At 33.5% G+C, this 20,168-nt stretch overlaps 2 protein-coding genes across 5 annotated transcripts; one reads left to right on the top strand and one right to left on the bottom strand.

Moving 5' to 3' along the window:
• The first annotated feature begins 245 nt into the window (after nt 1-245).
• On the top strand, nt 246-14,587 carry LOC117123767 (lebercilin-like). 4 transcript variants are annotated; one of them, XM_033269779.1, is made up of 8 exons: nt 246-390; nt 1,449-1,900; nt 3,402-3,874; nt 4,700-4,837; nt 5,398-5,901; nt 9,993-10,014; nt 11,165-11,455; nt 12,373-14,587. In XM_033269779.1, the coding sequence occupies exons 2-8, from the start codon at nt 1,471-1,473 to the stop codon at nt 12,981-12,983; spliced, it is 2,469 nt and encodes an 822-aa protein (XP_033125670.1). In that variant the 5' UTR covers nt 246-390; nt 1,449-1,470; the 3' UTR covers nt 12,984-14,587. The 4 variants fall into 4 exon arrangements, with proteins under 4 accessions (XP_033125670.1, XP_033125669.1, XP_033125666.1 ...); XM_033269778.1 differs by having other exon boundaries at nt 3,390-3,874; XM_033269775.1 differs by having other exon boundaries at nt 3,366-3,874.
• A 1,138-nt stretch (nt 14,588-15,725) lies between these two features.
• On the bottom strand, nt 15,726-19,773 carry LOC117123768 (proteasome assembly chaperone 1-like). Its single transcript, XM_033269780.1, has 6 exons — nt 19,636-19,773; nt 18,745-18,851; nt 18,081-18,292; nt 17,750-17,948; nt 17,010-17,146; nt 15,726-16,384 (listed from the first exon to the last, which is right to left on the bottom strand). The coding sequence occupies exons 1-6, from the start codon at nt 19,728-19,730 to the stop codon at nt 16,310-16,312; spliced, it is 825 nt and encodes a 274-aa protein (XP_033125671.1). The 5' UTR covers nt 19,731-19,773; the 3' UTR covers nt 15,726-16,309.
• Between the last annotated feature and the right edge of the window lie 395 nt (nt 19,774-20,168).

Here is a 20,168-nt window from a genome sequence, read left to right as displayed (position 1 = left end):
AATAAAAATAAACATAAAAATAATAAACATTTCAATACAACAATACTTTTGATTTGACATCAGGTTTGAACAGACTTAATAAGAGCTTTATTCCATGTTTCCAAGATATATTGTAAGATGACTCGGAAACTCGGAATAGAACGGGTCCCGTCTCGTCGATGAAAAACTAGCTAGAGAAGAGTTTACGCCCTCTATAAATGACGTCACCTATCTCATCCAAAATCATGAAGGTCACCATAAACAAGGTCACCATAAACAAGATCACCATAGCAAGTAAACAATGGAGTTTCGGGGATCGTGATGCGGTGCTTTAATTTTCTAATAAATTGCAGTGATTTATGACTTTATCAGAGCAATGTATTTAGCAAAACTGTTCCTCAGTAACATAAGGTTTGTTTTAAATATTATTATTGCTTCAATTTTAACTTACTTTATGCTAAAGAATTTGTTTTAATGCATCTTCCTCTAGCTAGGCCTGGCCTGGCTGACTGTGACATGTGTGAGTGTGAAGTCTGTTTTAGGAGCCATCTCTACCGTGGAGGTAGGCCCACATACAGATGAGGTAATCAAACGTGCTTGAGCCGTCGAAATCCAAACCTTCGTAACAACGTAGGCTAGGCTAAGCTTAGGTTCTGTATTAATTTTTTATTTGTGTGCTAGATTAGGTTGTCGTGGTTACGCGAATGCACTTTATTATATTTAGAACTAAAAATTATTGTGATTGATGCCGATATATATGGTATTCTTTGTATGGATTTTAAACAAAATGAATTATTTCTCAACAACATTAAATTATAAACAACATTAAACAAGATAATCTGAGATTACAAACCCTTTCCAAGTTTTGCCATGTTTATAGTGAAAAAATAATGGCCCACGGCACGGTCAATCCATTCCATCCACCAAACAAGGCCTAGCATCGTATCATTGTCCTTGGCATCAATCAAGTGAGTTTACAAGCCATCGGGACTGCTTCTAATCAGCCAGCCAGAATTTGGCACATGGTCAATACACTTGAGTTGGTCCTCAGTTGATCCGCTCGAGTTGGCTTGGCCAAGCCAAATAATCAGCACCAAATTCGAGGACTGAGATACATGTAATATTGTCAATGTGTAAAAATTTGAAGTAAATCGGTCCAGTAGTTTTCGAGTTATGTGCCCCGACACACACACACACACACACACACCATAGACACACACACAGATGCGCTATTGCAATACCCTTCACCTCCCTTTGGATTGGAGGGTAATAACATTTGAAAGTTTGTCATGCAAAACTTGCAAACAACAAATAATTGCTACTCATTCATACAGAATTCACTCACACTGGTTTTTAAATAGAGTATTCTTTGTAAACTCACACTCTAGGCCTTTGTAAAAATATTTGTTTTATGTTGTTATGTCAGTGTCATGTAATTGCTTTCAAATCTTATGTTTTTTTCCCTTCAGAAACAAAATAAGCTAATTTTAGATGAGAATGACTAAATATGGAGGGGTGGATACATTCTTTGATGAGGAGCCCCATGATTCACCAGTATTAAAAGGAGAATATACAACTGTTGCCTCTCCAGTGAGAGAGAAAACTTTGATCAATTCACCAATTCATTCACCACTTAACATGTCAAAAAGTAAAGGATCAAGAAGTTACTATTCCGATTCAAGATCAGGAAGTCGGTCACCAAGGTCCGTGTCACCACGTGACCGGAACTCTTACTCTGATTCTTTTGATTCAGAAGACTCCGCGCAAGACTCACGACCATCTTCCGCTAGGCGCACTAAAAATGTATCAAGGAAAAGCAAGGCAACAGTTCATAAACGTACAAGTAGTAACTATAGCAGAGATAGTAGAATCACAAATGCTACAAGCAGTGGCTATGGAAAGACACGCAGAACGTATACAGGTACTGTATGGCTAAATATATACTGTTTGTCTCGTTGCAGGTATTTTTAGGCAGTAGTTACTGTTACACTCAGTCCTTTATTCTCTAATCCAATCCATACATCATGCAGGTTTATAGGAAATTCTTTTATCAGGGTTTAGATTCACCATTTTCTCTTTCAATTTAATTGGCATATAATTAGGGGCAATCTCATTTCCTTGCTTTACTTTACTTTTCCTTAAAATTTATGATTTATTTAATTTAAATTGCTTTTTTTCCATTGAAATTATAATTTGTTTTAGAGTTTACTGTATCAACTATATTTTTTTTCTTTTTTTTTCTTGAAATGTTCATCATTTCTTTGTGGAACTACAACAAACTGATTGTTTAAATATGGTAATTATATGTGTTTTAAATATTGATTAATTATTTGTATTTTAGTATTTTTTTGTATTTCATTAATCATTTGTATTTCATTAATATTTGTATTTTTGGTGTAATTTTGTTCCTGTTCTGACAGTAGGGCCTACAGTAAATGTTTCTAATTCAACTGCTAAATAACCAGATTTTTTTCGTTGTATGTTTTTATGCATGAAAACCATTTAAGATATTTTCATGTTACTTATAAAATTCAATCAGTTTGGCCATTTTGCAAAGTTGTGACGGTATTTTAAGTGTGGTGGTAATTTGTATTTTGGTTTGGCGAATGATTTATGTTAAAATAGAATCAAAGATCACACAAATATTATTCAACTGTTGTTCTTACAAAAATATCCTTAATTTGTGGCACCATCAGTAGGCTATGTATTTAAATCTTTGAATAAAATAAATAATAAATAATAAGTATGGATTTATAGAGTGCATAAAGCCTCTATGTGTCTGACCTTTGTTTTGAGCTTTAATCCCTGAAGTATGCTTACTTCTTAAACTAAATATGGTTGGCTGTTGTTAATATTATAATTTGTAACATCCATGCTTTTTTGGAATTGACCTTTTTATAGTAATATTAGCTTCCTTTAAATCTCCTTTATTTACCTCCCTTTTCAGCCTCCTTTTAAAAAAAATTCCATTTGTGCCCCCATCATTTAAAACAAAACCCCATTTTACCTAGTATCATTAACACTTCTAAGTAACTTTTATCACCATTTCATAATTTCAATCCAGTGTCATTTGTATTTAGTGTTTAGCTTTCAAATTTAAATAATTTTCATCTAAAATGTTTGTAAATCATGTTCTTAATCTTGTCAGCTGATACAGTAGTGTAGTTTATTGCTACCATGGTAACTGTTGTCATTATTCTCACACATTTTAATCAGAAAAAATATTATAAGAATGTTCGTCTCTGCTTTTTTAGTTAAACATCTTTCTTAATCTTGTCAGCCAGTTTTGTTGTAGTTTGTATTGTTACTATGGTAGGTGTTGTCATTATTTTCAAAACATTTACTCAGAAAAATGATTATAATATATTTGTGTCTATTTTTCGTAGTTAAACGTAAAACCACCAAAAAAGGTCAAAGCAAAGGACGTGCCAGCAGTATACAAGGTAACGTGACGCCTCGTAACGCAACGGAAGTAACGAAACGAATGCTGTCAGCGAAAGGACATACGATCAATCGTCTGAGAAGTGAAAATGAGGAAATCAAAATAAAATACGAGGAATCAGTACGTGAGATTAGACTTTTAAAACAGCTCCAAAGAAAACAGGAACGTGCGTTGAATAAGTTCGAAGGTGAGGAGAGTGAACTCCCCGAGCTATTAAGAAATCATAGTGCAGAACTTGATTCTCTACACCAGCGTGTGAGGAAATATAAAGAAAAAGATAGGAGTAAAGATAAACAGTTGCAAGAACAGCATGATGAATTATGTAGGTTACAAAAAGAAATGAAGAAAATGAAGAAGCTAGCAGGCGATAAACATCTACTAGAAAGGGACGCTTTACAGCAGAAGTTATCTATACAATCAGAACAACTCAGTGATAAGGAAAAAAGAATAATAGTAAGTGTACACCTTTCATCATTGTGCTCTTTTATATTTAATTTTTTTATATGTGATTATTCACATATATAGTTATTTGTTCGTCACCAAATCTAATTTCATTTTTCTAATTTTAACCGGTGGCCATTACTTAAAGTTTGTACAACTTATTTTGGTCTCCATCCACACACTTATTTATTTGATTTCTAATTTACAGTATAATATATGATTTTTAAAAATTTTTTTGGCATACACGATATTTCATAAAACATTTAAAAAGACAACTTGTGAAAAACAGTATGACAAAAAATAAAACATTAAATACTGTACAAAAGAAAACGATAAAAAAAATCACACACTAACACCAGCCAAAACACTACCAAAACAAACACCAGACAAAAACAGGAAAATTTGACAGTTCAGCAAGATCTACTTATTGAACAAACATTTTTCTTAAGAAGCCATGAAAACAAAGTTAACAAGAACTATTTCGTAATTTGCGGGGAAGACTATTCCAAAGCCTAGTGAAGCCATCGAAAGGGCCTATCACCAGCTTTCTTTTAGACCAAGGTATATGAAGGTAAAAGGAACCAGATGAACAAAGATTATGAGCATGGCAATATTGTTGCCAAGGTATACAGTAGGTACAAGGACCAGGGCATTCATAAATAAAACAAATAATAACAAATCAAGCCAAGGTTGCTACGTAACACTGTAAACAACATAAACAAATAGATAAACAATTACTAACAGTGCTCAAATAGGAAACTGTTTTAATAATCGTATCACAAGGTAATGTATAAGGTATAGAGTGACATTTACTGATTTTCTCAAATTGTCTATCAGGATTTGGAACGTTACGTTGAGAACATTCGGAAAAATCAAAGTCATCAATTCAATGATGTCAAGAATAAAGAACATGATCTGAAGGGTCAAATTTCAGCGCTCCAGATGGAAAATGAACGAATACTAGTACAACTCAGGGTAAAATAATACTTTTTTTCATTTGGTACTTTCAACAACAAAGTTTATTTATAGATAGCGTAAATGTTTCTGTTTAATGATATTATGAATACTATACTTGATTTCAGTTTTAAAATTTATGTTGCAAAAAACAAATTTAATATTAATGGTTTTATAATTTTGATGAATAACAATATTGGAATAATTGAGTCTTTTATAGATTGTTTTAACAGTCATAACCATACTGTAGGTGTAGGCAGGTATAGGTACTGCTTTCAAATTCTAGATTAAAAACTTGTTTGCAACCAAAATATATGCTACTAGTGGCAAACTACTGGACCGGTTTTATTAAACCAAGTGGCTGCATCTAAGCGATCTTACGTCATGCTGTAGTACATTAAGATAGGCAGAGTTATGTTTTAAGGTTAGGGTAAAGCCAAGTCGACCAATCAGCGTGTTGGGATTTGCATAATTCGGCTTAGACATAGCCACTACGTTTATCCTCATTTTTCAAATGCAATTAGATTAAAGTAATATGTTGATGAATAGTTCTTAAAGATGTTGGTATGTTTTTATACCAGGAAAAGGAAAAAGAGCTTGATATCAGGAATATTTACAGTAACCGAGTCATTAAACCACCTACAAAGTTAAGATCAACAAAGTCACCGACGTCCCCTAGAGGAATCATGCTCGACAAATCAACTACAACGGACAGCTTGATTCAAAGTCCGCATCCTCCTGGGACACCGAAACGAACATCATCTGCTGAAGTCCGTCAACAGATCACAGAGAAGAAGACCGTTGTGGTGGAAAAAGAAAAGAAAGAACTTAACGAACATGAATTGATTTTACAGCAGTTAGATTTAGGGATTCAAGCGAAAGAGAATAAGGATGAAGGGGACGATGTAATGAAAGGTTTAGCATTGGCTAAGCAACGCCGAGAGGAACGATTGAAAAATGAGCAAGAAGAGAAGAGAAAGGAAGAACAGTTGCTGAGGGAGAAGGAAGAAGAGGAGAGATTAAAAAGGAAGGAAGAGGAACGACTTCGTTTGAAGAAGATTAAAGAGGATGAAGAAGCAAATAAGGTATGCTTAATTTATCTTAAATATATAATGTTTGATTATTTACACCATGTTACAGAAATATTTATAAATAAAATTAGCAAAATGATTATCTTGTGGCATATAACCAGGTGTCTTTACGTGGCAGGAAGAGTGGAGAACTGATCTTTGATGCTACTGTAGGCTCTTTTTAAGGCTTATGCTACTAGCGGTTGCGCATTCATATACATTTCTGCATTTGTATTGTGCTTTTTCTTGAAGATCAGAGCACAATTTACTTTAATTTATGAAACTGTTAGCCGTACTGGTTATGGGCATTTATAATGCACCTTTTTCTCGCGGTTGTAAAGCACACGCCAAGTTTCATTCTTCAGGGAAAAACTCAAGGCAGCATGTACTACAGCATTAAACACGAGCATAACAACTAAAGCACATCCCAACACGTACAACAGACACAACACTCAGAAACATACAGTAATCATTGGTATAAAGTATAAGGCAAACAAGTGAGTCTTGAGTGCACGTTTGAAAACATTAGGATCAGAAATGTCCGTAAGTTCAGCCATGAAATAATAGGGAAATTTCCATCGTGCCAACAGTGAAAAAGGAGAATTTACTCATCTGTGACAGTTCTGCATGTTTGGCAAAACATTTCCTAGATGATCCTAGATTCAGAAGATGAGAACACAAAATCTTTGTATGCGCTGATGGCTCTATTTGATTTAAAATACATCCTGTGTCTTTAACCACAAACCAAAGCAATTCAACAAAAGGACGCACATCTCTGATCGTCACAAAAACCATAGCAACCAAATCATAACCATCAGCGTGTGACGAATTACCCACGCGTGTGTCGATTACCATGGTAATCGTGCATTGTGTGGTGGTTACAGAGACCGAATGAATTTTGGCATTAACATTAAACTAAAACTATATTTGTTATTTCAACATTAATTGTACCGAAAAGGGTGGTGTCCGGTGTTTCATGAGACTCACATCGCAGAAAAAACAAATGTTTGTTTGGTGCACCTTAGTCCAACATTGTCAAAATGACAGTTTAATGTTAAATAAGAACATGAATTTTTATAAAAATAGTAAATTTTCATTTGCTGTAACTTTTCATTTTGTTGGTCAGTTTATAGAAGCACTTAACAAGCTCGTGGTCAAAAGAAATCAGATGTACTGTAATAGACATTATGAAGTACCCAAAATTAATAAAATAGTAACTAACACCATAAAATGTATGGCATGCGTAGACTAATAATTGACGGCTGTACTCGCAACTAGTATCGGATTGTCGATGTCACAGTAAAGATCAAAGAACTGTATGCATGCGCTGTGTTCGGGAACAAAGATGTGCGTCCTTTTGTTGAATTGCCTGGCGCAAACTAGAGCTCTCTAATTCAAAACAAATGAAAACCTAGAAATGAAATAGCAAATACTGTTTTTTATAACTACTGTAGCACAGAATACAACTACACCAATCCCCTGCAATTTCAGATGCATATCATATCTGGAACCATCAGTGCAAATACTGTATAAAACTTCATGGGGCTTACAGTATGTAGTGGAGATCATTTGGCATTCCACAATATGCTCTTTAAATAACCATTACCATGTTTATGATGCTTGTGGAATATTAGAGTTATTGTGCATTTTTGCAGGGTTTGGGCTTAGGAACTTGGATTCAAAGGTGAACATCTATAATGTCAATCCACACCTCCATCTCTATGTTTTAGTTGTATTGAGATTAGTAAAATCTCTTGTCCTAAAAACATAAATTACAGTTACTACTTAAAGCCAGGCTTCAGAGGGGAAAAAAATTATATACTGTACAACAGATATTTCTCAGATACAAAAAGCATATATGACGAAAAACTTGGAACAGATATTTTTGAATATTTAAAAGCAGGATGAAAAAAGGCGTAACCACCCTTTTTCCCCCCCCCCCCCCCCCCCATTTTTAAATATTCAAAAATCTGTTTCTCAAACTGCCCTTTGAGTTTTTCATCAAATTATGCTTTTTTTTTTGGTGTTTCGAAAAATCATGTACAACATATTAAACTTTTTTTTTTCCCTGCGGAGTCTGGCTGCAAGCTTTGCTCTATATTGCCCAAGTGTTTTCGTGACCATGACTGTTTCGTTCACTATTTACCATACTTTTTGTTATAAAGACAGTCGATACATCATATCCATTGTCGTTAATGTTACAGACAGATCAATTTTCCTGTTCCATCATAGATTCATAAATAATAAAATATAGATTGCAGGTCTTTGTTCAAAGGCCATGCACCACGGCTTATCGCCTTTCATTTGCATTCTAGTGTATTATTCCCCGAGTAACTGTGTGTTTACACTTTTTTATGATAGTTTCCGTAGCAACCAAGCATAAAGCAATTATGTTTCTTATAAAATGAATTCAAAATAGCCATTGTGTATACAGTAGCTTGAATAGTCAAAAATATAATTTTAGTATTAATTTGTTAGTTGATATTAATTATAAAAAATGGATGAGGTTATTACAATACAAATCCTTTGTTTATATGTAGCCATAGAGATAATGATAAAATACATTTTAGACACATGTTGCAGTTACAGTAATGCTGTAGTGCGTTGTACATAAATATACCTACTTGTATACTACAGTACCTAATATTAATATTTGTTGAGCACTATTTTACTAAAATAGAGACATTTTATTTATTCTATTATAAATTCAGGCCCGTATCCAGGGGGGTTTTTTATGGTTCGGGAGAACCCCCCTTTTCTAGCAAATCCCCCTCTTTTCTGGCGAAACCCCCTCCTTTCTGGCGAAATTTCCCAAATATGTAAGTCCTCCAACCCAACTAATGCACTGCAGACCCACCCAGACACAGACATTTTCTAACATATCTGCCTGAAATTGTTCATTGTTATTATCATTATCATGATTACCATTATTACACAACACTTTCTTCAATTTTCGGTCCCAAAAAGCACATCGCTCGTGAGAAATTGAGGCATGAAATCTTAACATCTGCTTTTTCACCATTCCATCTTAATAACCCATTCCATCCATCTTTGTTGTGGTCTTTCTAGGTCCTCTACATATACCAGAGCACTTTCTGACAATTATCCTATTTTGTTTATTTTATTTCATTGTTTTGTTAGATAATCTATTGAAAGCATTATGTATTCATTATAATGAAATTTATAATTTAAGTTTATTATCAATTTATTATTCTGGTGTTTTCTTAAAGTAAAACTATCATTATGCCATTTTCGATTTTGCACTATTTATGTCATAAAGTTTAATTACTTCCTTGCCTACTGTATGCTTTAAAATTTATTTCACAACTTATTTAATCATGCTTTAATATCTGTGTATCTATATGCTTTGTAATGTATTCACAAACACTTGATGTAATTGTTAAATTATTTTGAAATGTATTTCACAATTCATATTCTTTGTTCCTTTGTTCACAAATTATATTTGATCAAAGTTCTTAACTGCATACTTTGTCAATATGTTATTGCTAAAACATAATGTTAATTTACTTGGTCATTTGCACAAATATTTGTTTATCAATGTAAAATATAATTGTATTGTAGATTCACTAAAACTGCTACTGTTGCTTTTCTTTTCATACTTGCACTTTCCTCTGTTTCATTTCTATCAGGGTTATGTTCCAACGTTTGCTTCTAGTAAGGAGCCAGCCCATAATTCCAAGCCAAGGCCTTTAGCACTTGGTAGCAATGCACTATCTAAGCCACCAATCGCAGGTGGTAGCCAACCACCTGCAAACAACATAAAACACCATAATGCGTTCTCAAAACCAGAGCACACAAGAGAACCTATGGACCGAGAGAATTTGGAATCGGAGAATAAGCCATGTTGGTTTAGTAGTCTTACAGCAAACAATGCCAATTCAAACATGGTACCTACAAATATTTTGTGTGTTTTGCATGCCGCTGTATTATAATCATAATTTATTTATGCATTTCATATTTGTTTTATTTAATTGTATCAATAATATTTGTTGCTATTGATCATGCTATAGTAGTAAATGTAATTTCATATTTGCTTATTGTTCAATTGTTAAAGTAATAATGTTTTTTATTAATTTATTTTGCAGGAAAAAGAAAGAGTGGCAAAAGGTATGATCATTTTTTATTTATATTACATTTTATTGATTTTTATTTATTTATTTATTTTTTTCAAAGTACTGTACATCCTTTGGAAATAAGACACATCTCTCTCAATATTTAAATTCAGTACAATTATTTTTTAAAATTTATTTTTCTATGCATATATGTTTTGGATATACTGCCTCTGGCTTAAATAAACTGAAAGAATGCTTGATAAATGCATTGTTTATTTTAGCAAAACTTAATTATAACATTTTTCTGTGCTAATAAGAGATACATAAAGTAATACTGTTGCTATTCTTTGCATAAAGCACTAAATTGGCTCATACAGTAACGTAAGGATTTTTTGTAGTAAAAAGTCAGTAAATGTGCAATAATATTTTTTATCAACTTACGTCTACTTTTTAATGTAAAGATAATACATTTTTATTTACCCTAAAGGTTTGCTATGTATGGTTTATTGTTCCTGAACTAATAATTATATTAATTTAAATGTTTATAACAACTTAAAGTATTCAACCATTTTTAATTTATTTCATGAAGGGACAACAAAATGCAATCATCATCAATATACAATCTAAATATATCACCAAAGCGGAGAAAAGGCAATACAAAATAATTTCTACTTGGGCTCATGCTTAGCCACAGCAAGGCTGGTCGAGCTAAAGGGCGAATGGCCAGGCACAAAAATAGAATACTAATGATAATAAGATTTTAAAAATCAGCCGTCATAAAATGGCTATATTAACGTTAATGATAATGATATTGAAATTGAAAAGATGACAACAATAATATTTAATATACCATCATCTGTCTATGATATTTAATTATTCAATTGTTTAATCAATTTAATCATGAAATCATTGTGTTGAATATACATTTTATAACTTAGTTATAGCAGTTGTGTCCTGCCTGTCATTTGTCATATTGTATCTCCATTGCCTCATAATGTATATTATATAATATAATTTTGTAATTGAATGTCTTAGCTGTGTGTGGCTAACATATCCTTTCCTAATCACTTTTCCTCTGTTTTGAATGTGAAGTGAATAACATAATTACATTATATTGAGTGCATGGATAGTAATAACATTTGTGTTAGCTATCTTCCATTCCGTTATCATGCTTCACCCTTCACTTTTCTGCACTTTATCGCTAGGCGGTGCAAAGTCATTTAAGCCCAACTCGTTACCTACAACTGTACGTGCTGATTCTGAAGACGAAGGCAACATCCTATATTTTGGCTCCAAGCCAAAATCAAAACAGGCCGAATACGCTGTGAACAGCGTACGCGGTCTGCAGAAATATTCAAACGAGAGAAGTGGAAGCGCTGACAAAGATAACAGGAGTTTTGGAGGCAACAAAGTTTTTGGTGAACCTTCTAAAAAGTCATCCCACAATGCAACTGTTCTGCCGACAAATGGTAACCATGCAACATCAGTAAATAAAGGTGAAAAAGCCTTACTGGTCGACCTACTTTACGATTATTACTTTTTTTTTTAATGGCAAAAAATTTTCAAATCTCATACAATTAATATTGATATTAATGAAGACAATTTAGATTTAAAAGATTTAAATTTATGAAAAAGACATTAAAAACAAGCTGAACTTCTTAATATTTAGCCCAACAATATAAATAAATTTAATTACTAACGCTGAACAGTAATAAAGGTTGGATTGAATACCAATATATTTGAATTTGCATTTTCTCGTAAAATGTTGGAAGTTATGCTATTCATACAATGAAAAAAAAAACATTAAACTAAACATGAAAGACAGTGAGTTTTTCAAGATTTGATATGCATAACAGTACTAGTTAGCAATGCAGTAAAATAACAGATATACTTTGGCGTATGACCTCAATTTAATTATTTGAAATAGAAAGACGGGGATCTCCAAAAGAGATACAGTACTTTTCAGTATACAAATTATGAGAATGTCAAGAGATAATTCTAAAACATCTTGCAGTTGCAATAATGTAATAAATTGTTAATATTAAAGAGGAATCTGCAAATATAAGCCCCTACAGTGGTTCATCACATAGTCACATTGCATGCGCCATTTTGTTTTCCAATTTCATATCTTCTTCAATATTATATAAAGCTTAATTGTGAGATTTAAATCTTAAATTAGTTATGACTGAACTGTATCTTTGCGTTCTTTATTTTCACTGCTTCGTCAGTTTTATCTGATTCTATATTTTGTATTTTTTTCATCTTCATCTATTCTATTATTGTGGAGTATAGTGTAACCCATATATCATAGTGGTATCAGCCTTTATATTGGTGGATTTACATTAAATGAAAAGTTACATGTATTTTTTTTAATCAACTTATTAAAATACATATTAAATGTCTTTTGCTGCAGAACAAACAGAAAGATTGAATAAAGAGAAAGAAGATGCGAGAAGGAAGAAAGAAGAACTCTTGGCTAAAATGCGAGAGATTGATCAGAAAAGCGAGAAACCAGATTCTGGACGAAGTCGTAAAAGCTACAAGTTTACCAACCCGGTTGAGAATTTGCACAATGGTTTGCCTTCACGTGGACTGGGCACTACGGGATCATCGTCAAACGATGAGGAAGACCTAGCATTTGGAAGCTACGCGCCCACATTCAGTAAGGGAAGCAGCTCCAAGAAGCAAGACAAGTCACTCGCTAACGGACATGCAAATCAGAAGAAATCTGATCTCCTATCAAATCTATTCAGCAAAGGAGATACGGAAAAACCAAACACATCATCGGATAATGATGATGCTTTCAACTTTGGAACTAAGGCCAAACCAGTCAAGGATAAAGCTGCCTTCCCGTGGGACAGTGAAGCTGAAAACAGTAAAGGAACCGGTGCAAAGACAGGGCGTAGGGCCCAAGAAGTTAACTCCTTATTTGGTCAGAACAGTAGCAAAGCTCCATATATTGGCAAACTAGCGGTTAATGAAGTTGACGATTTTGACGACGATCTTGAAGAAGTTATTTTATAGTCTGTATTCTTTATAAAGTAATGAAGTACCTTGATTAAATGGTGAACTTAATTGGTTACCTTGATATAACTGTTCCATGAAATAATGTTTGTAAATTCCATTTTAAAACTTGATTGATTGCCTTGATATTAAACTGTTCCATGAATTATTGCTTGTAATTACCTGTTTTAATGGGTTTGTTCTTCTGGAGTGTGGTTGTAAATGACAATGCTGATTTTTTTCAGTAATTACTAATCATCTGTGAAATAGACAATGATAGTATTAAGATAAAGGAAGTGTGCAATGTAAACTAGTTTACCAAAATTGTCATTTAATGTAGGCTATTATATGTATGTATTGTCCCATGAAAAATAAAAAAAAATAAAAAAATAATAAAATAATTTTTTTAATTAACCTGCTTGTTTTGAAGTAACATAAAACTATCAAACTGAAAATAGACATTAGTGTATTTAAAAAAATATTTGCCCATCAATTTACAACCACTTACAATTACTGGAAGTGTTTTTATTACAATTCATCATTGTCCAGTATAAAAAAATAAGGGTAGACATTAAAAAAATTCAGTAATTTCTATGCTCAAGTTAATAATTTGTACATTAGGCCTGGTGAAAAATCAGCAAGTTAATTTTTTTTTTTTTTTTTCATTTTCAGGGGACAATACATTTTCATAAATGATTTTCAGGTTTTGACAGACGTTATCTCTTTAAAAAAAAATAGATAGATATTTATCTGGCTGTGTAGAGCATGTCCTGTTAGGCTTTTGTTAGCACAAATATTGATGTATCCAGGATTTAAAAAAATACGAGTAACAGCCACAAAGGGAGTGGTTACAAGGGTAAAAAACCACAAATCAATTCAAAATCAAATTTAATACAAAAATACATGAAAATGTTTTTTAAATTTTTTTTTAAAGTAAACACATGAAACTTTTAAAATTATAGTAATGGGCTACATAACTCTAAAATCACATTGCTACAAAGTGTTTACAACAAGACTGAAAACAATTCTTAATTTCCATGTTTGATTTTAATACCCATTGTGGAAATAACAGATTTGAGATTCAAAATGTGTGGAGAGGGAGAGAAACATTCTTCTTCCACTATGGATCTGCTGTTGAAGAAAGAGAGCAGTAACAGGTCTGTCCAAATAAAAAAAATACACGTTTCTCATCCAAGTTCTTTTCATTTTGTTGAACAGATTCCCCCTTGAAAATGTAATATCCTAGTGCTACCACTGATATTAACTTGCATAGAAACCATGGCCCAGGGACAAGTCATATTATTTTGTTTTCTTGATGGCTACAACATACACATAGTTGTTTTCTAGGCCTATGCAAAAGTATTTCACTTCTCATCAAGATGTTTAAATTTCTGGGTATTATACCTTGTGAATTGAAATTTGAACAAATACTCCACAATTCTTTATTCAGGAGACATGCAAAGGGGAAAATAAAAATAAGGCCTTCCACAAAAAAAAACAGAGGAGATGAAGCGGCGGAATACAATTCTTGACATAACATTTGATGTAGCAAGCAAACATTACTTTCAATATTAATAACTTTTAATTGTAAAAAATATAAACAAAAAATTGCTATTGTGGAGGATCAAAATTATTACCAAAAAATGTGCCGAAAGAAAAAAAATAATAAAAAAATAAGCTTCGACTTTCTGTGACACTGTAGTAGATAGGTAGATTAAACTCAGTGGTATAGGGAGGGGTAAATGTTTCATGGAAAAATTCCCTCTCCCCCCCCCCATAAAATTGCAATTGTACGCACAAATGGTTAAAATGACCTCATATTATCTCATTTTCCAATTAGTTCCTCTTATATTCCCATGGCATAGCCCTCTCCCCCTCCCTTGCATGTACTTTGTAGTTGCTTTTAAAATGTTCTACACACAGTAGAATGAAAACTGCAGCCTGATTAATCAGTCTTCCACTTCAATTGTCTGCTTTAGCCAATGTGATCTGTGCTGTATTTCATAATGTTGTATTTGTATAGATAATACATGCTCTGTGGGGATTGGTACTAAACATCTGTAACAAAACATTAATTTTGACTATTGTCTGTTCTTATTGTGAATATTTTATGACCTTTTTACCAATTCCAAATTCCAAATCATATTTTGTTGTATGTACATTGTTAAATAGATGCATTCAAGTACCTGTATTTAAACTTATATATTATATTCAACAAACTCTTATTCAAAATGTATGTATTCTTCTGTAAAATAATTTAACTGTAAATAGGGTATGAAATATGTGAACATTTTAATTAAATATGGCTTCCAAATAGAGGTGATGTAAAGTGTAGTGTTTTCTTTCCATAAAATCACTACATTGTCAGTAGTTTTTCACTGCAATCACTGCATTGCATGGCTGTCACCTAATACAATTGGGAAGGTCCCCCCCAATGCAATCGGGAAGGCTCCACCAGAAATCTGCTGACAGGGGGTTCGACATTTCCGAATGAGGGGTCCAAACCCAGGGGCCGATTTAGAGCCTCCGTCGACGGCTCTGAATAAAAATCCCTGGCAGGGCTCACAGCTTTTTTACGGCTTAGCAGGCAAATTATTATTTTTATAGACAGGGGGTCCAGGCCTGTCCAAAGGGAGGGAAAATTCCTTACTGGCGCCAGCACTACAAGTTTCACTGAAAGCTTCCGGCGATAACATGTAGCAATTACCAAAACCAAGCTTTATACAGATCTATGCAACAATGTAGAACAGTAACAAAAATAAATTGTAATGTAATTGTAGTTATATTTATTTCCAATACAAAAACATATCCTAGTTTGATAAACATAAAATAATCACACAGATAGTATCCATAATTATTTTTAGTATCAGTCTTTTGAGTGTGCCATTTCAAAAGCATTTTCACAAGGAAAAACCACAAGTAAAGTAGGGCATTTAGAACTCTCTGCTCTATAAGCCAAGGGCAGGTTGCTAGAGGCAGTCTAGATGGTTGCAGTCCATAATCCTGACCTTTTGCTATACTGCTGCCTTATAAGTTTGCTGGTTATAATTTTGGTTATACTCTTCCAATGTTACTTCCTACTGGGGCAAAAATATTGATGAATGACAATATACAGTAGTATCACAGAAAAAAGACACTGTTAAAGCTTGCAGTGAGTTAAGACTAGCTATGTAATACAGTTAATACCAAGTCTGTTTATGAGGTGATTGTGAAGATGATTCTCTGCTACTTTGTTCTTCCTGCCTGTGCTGTGTCCAGTTGGCCGAGTATTTTAATTGAAGGGGCAGTGAAGTCTCTTGTCATATTGGCAGAGGGAAAGAGATTCAAAGTGTCCTACACAAGGTCAGTCACGTGTACAGGTTTATTGTATTCAGGTGTACTGATACAAACTGTTGAAGTCGTTTCGATGCACCTGGTCTGGGCTGTGGAAACAAATGCAACTTGTATTAAACAAAGTGCTAACAGCAACATAGCTCAATTGACTACTCTGATGTAGCCACTGTGGGAGCTGAACTGTGGTAATTTCTTTCAAATAATATTTTGGTCCCTCCTATGTTCCTGCGAACACATAATTGGTAAACAAAGCCCTTTATAACTTGGTGACTATCTAACTGGTCACAACAAACATAATTACCCTAGTGAAATGGTAAATAATAATCTAAGAAAAGGTCATGGAAAATTTTTTTTTTTTTTTTTTTGTCCCCTTGAGCATAAAAGAAGATAAAAAAAATATGGCCTGCAAATTGTTTGCTATTCAGGCATAGGGTGGAGGTAAGCCCTCTATGGATTGCCTGCTTTAATTAATACAAGTGATTGATTTTTAATTTCGTATACCTCTGTTAGCTCACCATAAATATTAGTAATTAATTTCTTTCAAGAGGGTACCCTGGAAAAATCTGACTTAAGGATCATACATATACAGTAGTAGAAAATTGTAGTAAACCTATCTAAGCATAGGGAAATGGCATTATAATAATTCACAATGATTAATCATTTTTAATAAAAACAAAATAATAATAATGAATATTTGGGAAAAAACTTTCCTACCTGGACGAGATCTTTGACAGGTGTGGCTTCAAGTACTGGTTTGAAAACTTCCATGGATTCAACATCCACATGAGGTGAGTCAACAAAAGCTACGTACAGTACAGCTGCTATGCTGTTCACCTGACAATGGTTAAGGACTGAAACAACAAATATTCTGTTTATTGTCATTACTCCCACCAACCAAGCATTCAAATGCGATATCCTAATACATTTGATGTCAGATATTACAGTAAAGATCATGTTTTACTGGAACTTACTAAAATGATATCTGTGTGCTATGTTTGACTCCTTAAACTATGTGTATTTTCAGAGCCTTAAATATAGGTACAACGGTCTGGGATTCTTCTACATTAGTCTGTTTTTGGTATCCATCATTGGTTCATTTTGATTCACTTTTTTGTACTTCCAGATGTACCACAGTATTTTGCATAATAAAAATGCAAACGACGATACTATTGATTCAATTTTGTTATATTTTCATGAAAATCTGATGCGTCTCACTGTGAAACGCACTCAAATCATTGTGTCTGTCGCAACATGTTGAATTGATCACAGAGTGTGTATAATCATGCATCCATATTTTAAATATACATGCAATCTTTAGACCCATACTGTGATTGAAGATGGAAGTTCCCTCACCAACTTTTTGAGAAGTGCTGACGAGAATCATGTAATGTTTTTCCAGTGGCCTTAGCATCATATCGGTGTTGGATGGAAATAAATACAATAATTGTACATACCTGCAGCTGGTAAGCTGCTCACCATATTTGGAGCTTCCAGGAATGGGCTCTGTGGCTTCGCTTTGTACGCTGAAGACCGAAGGGCACGTATGAATGGAGTTGATAGTTCCGAGACCAGTTTACTGCTCTTGTACTCCGTTACTAGACTGGATGACAACACTGTTACATATAGATTTTCGCTCTCAATGTTCTCAAACAACTAAAAAGCAAAGACATGAACCACAAATTATTTTAATGAAGAGTGGACATATTTTTTGGTGGTTTAAGAGAATACAATTTACTAGTTCTCTCTATTGGCTCAATATCCATGAACAGGATAATGACTCAGTACCTGTTGCGTCCACGAAAATGCTTGCTCAGGGGCCACATTTGACTTGCACAATACCACAAGCACTTCTGGATTGCTTGCCAATCTATGTATAAAACAAGTTTTATCTGAATCTGCTTTCTGACTGAAACTATTCTTATCCAGACTGCTCATTCCACTTGCAATGACACCTAAAATTTCAGGATCTTCAGGCAGCAGGTAAGCTTGACTAAATCCTGAAAAAGAGAAAGTGCAAATCAATTTATTTCACCCATTTTTTACCCTCCACATGCATTTTGGTTGTTAAAAAGGCAGCCACCATATCTAAAATTCCTTATGCCTTTTTAAACATCATTACTACAGCATCATTTCTAAACAAATATATTTCTACCTAAAAGAGTTTGAGCTTGGGTAACTTTTTTGTGGTATCATCAGTGTTTGTCTACCACTACCTAGGGAGTAAACAAACTGCGGTATGGTGCATTCAATGCCACAACATTGTACAAGTCACCCATTTTTACTCCAGGATGAAAGACAAATATAGTGCTTTCTCAACCAATCAAAATGTACTGGGTTTTGAGCTCTCAAGGCTGAGAGCCCAAAACTACTACTGCTGTACAAAAAAAAAATCCCTCTCTTCTCATAACTAATGATGATGATAAAATAGATTAAATGACTGGGGCCTAACCAACAGCTTCTGCTCCAACTGCAACCATTAGGATACTACACTTGAGACACTTGGTTGAAGAGGCTTCAAGCTGTTGCCTTATGGATGGACACCACCTCAACACAGGTCTGCAAATAAACAAATGTAATCACACAATAAAATTAATCAGCTTTTTGAAATAAAAAAAAATGTCCAATATCTTAAAATATATGTTTTACTATGCAACTTCACACACAACATAAAGGTATAGCCCAGGCAGGCTATACAAGACTGTATAATAAGACCAGCGACCTACCGTATGCAAAAAATTAGGCATAGAAATCTGTCTATCATTTGACCTATCTCTAAGTAAACCAATGTATATGCAGCGATTACGTTTCTGTGCACCTATTTACCTAGCAATTTTCAATGCAAATAATTTGAACTAGTTTTTTAGGTATAATGTGTGCAATTAAATTAATTTACATTGGGCCTATAGAAGTACTACTCTAACATTTAAATATCTGCCCAAATAAAAAAAACAAAACATAGGCCTATGTCTATCGATCTTCAAAAACTACATTTTTCAGATATTAATCAATCAAAATCGTTCAAAGGAAAAAATAAGTGAAGTTTAAAAAAGTTATTTTCCATAAATGTGAGATCGAACTAGGCCTAGATAAGAAAATATATCTATAACTTTAAAAAAAAAAAAAGCTCAGGATCTATTTTACTTTTATTTACCCTACAACAACTAGGCCTAAGCCCAGCCCTAACAACAACATCCTTTCCCATGTGGCCCACCTGATCACAGGCGGACATCATGTCCAGGGCTTGTTTGGCTACACGATCAAAGTGCCCAGGCTTAGACATAAACAGTGCTCATAAACTTGTTTTGATTCAGTTTAACATATTGAAAATAAATATAATTACAGTAAGGATTCATCCAATTGACAATCTTCCTCATCATCATCGACGGCACGTGAAATTTGCGTTACAACATCGCCAAAATACGCTGCGGGTTCCATAATGACATGTGAAATTAATATTTTTAACTTACAGTATTTTGAAATTGCGCCCTCTCGCATATAAGTTGGAGGTTTAGACAAGCTTTGGTTTTGAGTAAAGATCTTCTAATAAAAATGAAAAAAAAAAAAACCAAAAAAAAAAAACCAGTTTGTAGAACTTGCATGTTTATTGGTATGCTTTTGGCTATATAAATCATTGTTTGTTGATTGATTTATTGGTTAAGAAAATTTGTAAATTCTAGTTCACAGGCACATCTTTTAGTGACTGTTTTTTCAGTTTTGCCTGTCCTGGTTTCTATAGAATTGCTCATTATTTGTTTATTTTTATCAGTTGTTAAACTTTAATTTAGAATTAGTGGTAGGAGTGTATGTATTACAATACTGTACTTGTTTGTAAGTTGTATAACAGCGAAGGTTTAAATTCATTTTACAAGCACT

This window comes from Anneissia japonica, unplaced genomic scaffold, assembly GCF_011630105.1.
Source record: "Anneissia japonica isolate Jap-2015-1 unplaced genomic scaffold, ASM1163010v1 scaffold25213_len355544_cov161, whole genome shotgun sequence".
NCBI lineage: Eukaryota > Metazoa > Echinodermata > Crinoidea > Comatulida > Comatulidae > Anneissia > Anneissia japonica.
This window is presented reverse-complemented; position numbering and strand designations above follow the sequence as displayed.

What these genes read in the sequence shown, in the direction of transcription:
- LOC117123768 (XM_033269780.1), bottom strand. Translation starts at nt 19,730, where the DNA reads ATGGAACCCGCAGCGTATTTTGGCGATGTTGTAACGCAAATTTCACGT. An exon ending in CATTTTCGTGGACGCAACAG is followed by an intron (nt 17,949 to 18,080) that starts GTACTGAGTCAT and finishes TTTGCTTTTTAG; the next exon opens with TTGTTTGAGAACATTGAGAG. An exon ending in GAGCAGCTTACCAGCTGCAG is followed by an intron (nt 17,147 to 17,749) that starts GTATGTACAATT and finishes TTGTTGTTTCAG; the next exon opens with TCCTTAACCATTGTCAGGTG.
- LOC117123767 (XM_033269775.1), top strand. Translation starts at nt 1,471, where the DNA reads ATGAGAATGACTAAATATGGAGGGGTGGATACATTCTTTGATGAGGAG. An exon ending in AGGATGAAGAAGCAAATAAG is followed by an intron (nt 5,902 to 9,992) that starts GTATGCTTAATT and finishes TTTATTTTGCAG; the next exon opens with GAAAAAGAAAGAGTGGCAAA. An exon ending in TGCAACATCAGTAAATAAAG is followed by an intron (nt 11,456 to 12,372) that starts GTGAAAAAGCCT and finishes CTTTTGCTGCAG; the next exon opens with AACAAACAGAAAGATTGAAT.